The sequence below is a fragment of the Nothoprocta perdicaria genome, unplaced genomic scaffold (genome assembly GCF_003342845.1).
Source record: "Nothoprocta perdicaria isolate Ctin4 unplaced genomic scaffold, notPer1 scaffold_56, whole genome shotgun sequence".
NCBI classification, from domain to species: domain Eukaryota; kingdom Metazoa; phylum Chordata; class Aves; order Tinamiformes; family Tinamidae; genus Nothoprocta; species Nothoprocta perdicaria.
The window spans coordinates 1540830-1546300 of NW_020455821.1; the positions used below are offsets into that span (position 1 = coordinate 1540830).

Below are 5471 nucleotides of genomic sequence, written 5' to 3' on the forward strand. Positions count from 1 at the left end.
TTCCTTCTGAAAGCACATGGAAAAGGCGGAGGTCTATATACTGCTCTCCAGACTCAGTTCTTTACCTGGAACCTGCCTTATGTTCTAGCTGATTTTGTAACTAATGAGCATCTATTACATCTTCAGGGAAACACCTGTTACAATTCTAGCATCTGTTCTACATTAATATTAAGTAGTTTATTTTCCATCCTCCTTGATGATGAGAAAGGTTAGGACTATTTTTTTTTCCCCTTTACATGTATTGTTTTGAATTAACGCCAGATTTCATCTGCTATTTTCATTATCCAGTCATTTCAGGCAGTAACTGGCTTTGCAGTCTTCTTGCTTTTAGCCTTCTTGTTCACCAAAGCACTGTTCACCACTTTTTTTCTGGATTTTTACTATGAACTTATTTAATAGTCTTACTAGCCCTAGGACTGCCTAAATCCTATGCTTTTTTTTTTTTTAGTAGATTTTTTTTTCCCACTGATTAAATGGGTAATTCATTCACTTATTTATTTATTTATTTTAAACAGACCAATTTAGCTTTTTGTCCACACACTCTCTTCTGTATTATGGTTTCTGCCAGCTTGCTATATGGACTTTGCCGAAGTTCCCTGTATCTCCACGGAATGCTTTCTAAAAGCTCATGGCATATTTATCACCTTTTGTTCCTCTAGGACTAGGACAGTTTAAAGTGTAAAATTATAAACTACAGTTAATAGTTCACCCATTTCGTCCTTGAGCTCCTTAAGAACTCGGGGATGAAAACCATCTGTCCTGTCGGTGTTCCTGACCCTTTATGCTTGGATTTGAGACAGATGCTGCACCATTCATTCCCTCCCCCAGCCCTTAAAAAGTTGTCAGGAGAACTTCTGAGGCTCTTCAGCAAAGGTTTTAAATCCTCCCCACACCTTTTCCCTGCTAGTTATCTTCCCTGAGCATTGCTTTATATGTTGGCCCAAAGTTGTCCCAAGGGACTGTTTGGCAGGTTTCCTGGGCCTGGTGTGCTTGAAATTAGGTATTAATGTGTTCTCACAAGTTGCTGTAATCCCGTTTCTCACTGCATCTAACCTCTTCCAGTGTTGTTTTGCTGGTTTAGAAATAGCTCTGATGGTTTAAGGAATATCCTGCCTTTAATACTCAGATACCTGTTTTTTTAATCCGTATCATCCTAGTTCTGGTGGTCTCAGTCTACTGCAGTGAGTGGCAGGTGCTTGTGCTGAACCTCCTATGCAGTGTCCATGAGCAGCCTCCCCGAGGCCTCTTTTAGTTTTCCTTTGAGACGAGTGGCCCAGTTCATCTCTAGAAAAACAAGCTTCCAGTGACTGCAGTTTCCTAAGATCTTACATGTTGAACGCAGATGTGGAAAGCTAATTTAGCTTTTCTGCCACAGCCTTATCTTTTCTGCGCATTCCTTTTATATTTTGATCACCTCCTAGTGCTTCCCAGTGCCGGTTCTTTCAGTAGTCACAGATGGACATTATCTGCACCTCCTGATCTGACCATATCACACTTCTTAAAGTGTAATTTGCAAGCAGTAATTTCCACTTGCTCATTTCCCTTGGTCATTAATCCGTAGTCAGCGTTCTTACGGAGAGGGCAAGTTGCTATTTGGAAATGTCTCGGATCCCGGTGGGGATCCCAGCTGGCGGCGCGATGCCGAGGGTCGCTGCAGCTCGTGCCGGTCCTGGATCCCGATGTGGGTCAGGCAAGCGGGGCAGCACCACAGGCTCCTGCTGTGCTCAGGGAATATTTATAAATGGGATCACAACACAAGTGAGCCACAGAGGGCTTTCCATGGAGTACCTGCAGGGCAGCGGGTATGGGACACCTACCTGAGAGGTGGCAGCAAGCAGCTCTGCTCTGTCTGTGCAGAAGTTGGTGGTGGTGTAGCTAAATTAGCCAATTAATGCTAAATGAAACTGGACCCAGAAGTCCTTTTAATCTCAGAAATGTATTAGAGGAACTTGCTGATTTATTCCTAATTATACCTCAAGGTATGCTCTTATTCTGGCACAATATTTTAAATCATCTTGGAAAGAACAGGGCTTTTTGGGACACCTGAAGGATTGTATTTTGTTAAAAGCAATAGAAGGAGAAAATATTTCAGATGATAAACTAGTCCGTTTACCCTGATGCAACTGCAAAGGGTTATTTATTTACGTGCGATCAGAAATACCTCTTAAAGCACCACTGTTTTATTCAGAGAGTGACCTGAGCAGTCGGAGGACGTGGCGGGTGCCCTCACAGCATGCACCCTCCGCTCCGTATTATGAGAGGTAACTGCACCCAGAGGCATTCCTGAGGCCGGGCTGCAGCGCTCGGTCCCTGGGAGCATGAGACGCCTGCGAGAGAACCGGGACCGAGCTCTGGTCGCCCGGCACAGAGCCCGGCCTCGCGCGGGAGCCTCCCCGGGGCTGAGCTCCTGCAAACGCTGATCCCGAGCGCCCCGGCAGGTCCGGCACGCATCGCGGCAGCAAATCCAGCCTTCCCGATGCTATTTTAAGTATCTCAGGGGAAGAGTGGGAGTGGGGGGGTGGGGGAGAAGGGAAAAGCAAAGCACAAATTTGCAAAGACTGATTCTATGGCTAGAACCGGTATCCTGCTTCAGCAGGAAAAGAGAAATGTGTCTTTACAGTTACTTTCATGCTTTGGGGGGAGCACAAACTGGTTTAGTCGACTCATTTCTTGCAGGAAATGTGACATTATCATCTCTAGCCTGCAGTTGCTGCTGCTAGCGTTAGGCCTGGAGCGCAGAGCGCGCTCTCCGTCTTGGATGGGTAGCATGACTGCACACAAACCTTCTTAAGAACTTACCTGACAATAGCGTGGCTTTAATTTGGGAGACTGACATTTATAGTACTTAATGTTATATGTTTTTCAGCATTGTGTTTTTCGAGTAAAAATGTTACCTAACACTTACCTCAACTACCAATTAAATTCCGGCTGTTACTTAAGTTATGGAAGTCTCAGTTTCCCCCTTGCCCTTGTATGCAGATTTTTGCTTTTAAATACACACACTCTTTTTGAACAAAACCAAAAAAAGCTTCTAAAGACCAAGAAATATTAGTGACAGGGGGATATTCTGCCCTGGTGGTACCAGCAGTATATGGCTCTTTAAAAATCACTCATGTTTTCTGCAGGAATCTCCCTGCTGGCATGTAGATAACATTCCAACACTTCTCAGGCCCTTCTTCCCAAGCTGTGGGTTTTTAAAGAAATCACTAACATGGGGGCAGGGGAGAAGGGAGCACAGCGAACATCTGGAGAGGAGGCTTCGAACCCTGCCTAGTCCTAGTCCTAGTGCCAACTTTCCTATCCTGATATGGACAAGGCCAGGGAACCTGCACTCTGGAAAACTTCTTGTATTTACGCCACTGTCAACTACTATGGTTTAACGCAAGGCAGCACTTGGAGTTTTGTTTTCTTCAAAACTGCTGCAGTTCTCTAGAAACAAGTCTTGCATTCTAGAAAAAAAATATCAACAAACTTGACTGATGTGATGTAAACATGTGCTGGGGTATGAAAAACAACAGTTGCAACTAAGGGTAAGGGGGGGAATAAAACTGTGCTAGCATAAGAGGAAATAAATAAATAACTAGCTCAAGTCCTGCAATGGATACAGGGCTTTAAGACTGAGATTTACCAACTTTGTCACGTGAGCAATATCCCTGTTCAGAGCACCACAGACCTGTCCACAAGAGAAAGCAGCCAGGCTGGGACTTCCGCAAGTACACAGCCCCTTACGAACAGTAAGAATACACCAAGAATCATGTACATCATTTTATTACAAAATTGTTAAAAAAAGTAATACAATGCAAATATACTACAAAATATAAGATCAGCTATTAAGCTACCTCCTTTGTTTTACTTTGCTAAAAAGAAACACCTGGCTATCAGTCACTGAGTTTCAAACAAAACCATTAAATATGCAGAAACATTCCACAACTTTTTCTTCTTTGTTTTAAAACAGAACTGTAGCAGCCCACAGCTACTACTTACATTAAAAATATAGGTCTCCCTACAAAGAACCACATCACCTATACACAATTCTGTACAGATTTTTATACTGAAGCTAACAATGAGCTGCACTTGAGTTCACATTCTTAGCAAAATATTGTATTCTGAGCATAAATCTTTACAGCAGGACTTGCATCTACTCCTCATCCTCATCTTCCTCCTCCTCTTCATCGTCTTCTTCCTCTTCCTCATCCTCTTCTGGTTCTGCTTTCTTCTTGGATCCTGCAGGCCTCCCCGGGCCCTTTTTTCCTGTGTCACTCTTGCTCTTGGCACGATACGCTGCAATATCCTGTAAGAGAGAGAGATGCTGTTTAGTTGCTTGCAAGGTAATTACGAAGAAAAGTTTGTACAGTTCCAGAAGTTAATACTTTATGTGTATCCTAAGTGAAGGAGGGAGAAGAAATAAGGTGGGTGTGTAGGGGGGCGGTGCTTACATGTTTTGCTAGCAAGACCCAGGCAGTTTGAGGAATTTAATCTGAGCACGGCTGTGTATTCTCCCAAGTGGGTAACCTGTTTTCTGGAGGTAAAGGCTCCCTGGCGAGGTCTCTAGGCGTGTAAAAATTGCACCAGGAAAGGCCTCCACATTCCTTTTGTGCCACTCCTTCCCAGCACTTGTAAGGCGCAACACAGGCTCCGCTTAGAACTATGGACCCTGCACCGCTTAGGTGCAAGTCGAGCCAGACCAGCCCCTTCACAGCAGGCTCTGCAAGCCCAAGCAGCACTTTCTGCTCCCCCCCACCCGGTACCTTCTCGTATTTCTCCTTTAGCTTCGCGGCCTTCTGTTCGTAGGGCTGTTTGTCTTTGGCCGACTGCTCGGACCACATTTCACCCAGTTTCTTGGCCGTGTCGCCGATGGACAAGCCGGGATGTTCGCTCTTGATCTTGGGGCGGTGCTCGGAGCAGAAGAGGAAGAAGGCAGACCTGGAAGGGGAATAAAGGGTTAATCAAGCGAGCGTGGAGCTGCCAGCGCCAGCCAGCACTGCGTGACACACACGCAAAGCACTCACGGCGGCCGCTTGGGAGCGTTGGGGTCCTTCTTCTTTCCCTTCTTCTCGCCTTTGGGGGGGACGTAGTTCTTCATTTCCCTGTCGTAACGAGCCTTGTCCCCTTTGGCCATTTCCTCGAACTTCCCTTTTTCCTTGCTCGACATTGTCTGCGAGGGGCACACGGAGGGGGAGAGGAGGAGGCGGGATGAGCCCACGGGCCGGCGGCGCCGCCGAGGCGGCGGGCAGCGCCGCGGCCGCGCTCACCTTCCACCGCTCCGAGCACTTGCGCGAGAACTCGGCGAAGTTGACGGACGAGTCCGGGTGCTTCTTCTTGTGCTCCTCGCGGCACGTCTGCACGAAGTACGCGTACGAGGACATCTTGCCGCGCGGCTTGTTGGGGTCGCCCTTGCCCATGGCGGCGGCGGCGGCGGCGGCGGCTCCTGCGCGGCGGGAAGGGCAGCGGCGCCGTGAGGGGAGGGGGCG

The 5471-nt window shown here is 47.0% G+C and overlaps 1 protein-coding gene across 1 annotated transcript; it reads right to left on the reverse strand.

Moving 5' to 3' along the window:
• Positions 1 to 3754: 3754 nt before the first annotated feature.
• HMGB2 (high mobility group box 2) lies at positions 3755 to 5444 on the reverse strand. The gene is made up of 4 exons (XM_026048640.1): positions 5253 to 5444; positions 5010 to 5155; positions 4749 to 4923; positions 3755 to 4291 (listed from the first exon to the last, which is right to left on the reverse strand). Exons 1-4 carry the CDS (start codon positions 5400 to 5402, stop codon positions 4139 to 4141), a joined length of 624 nt encoding a protein of 207 aa, XP_025904425.1. The 5' UTR covers positions 5403 to 5444; the 3' UTR covers positions 3755 to 4138.
• Between the last annotated feature and the right edge of the window lie 27 nt (positions 5445 to 5471).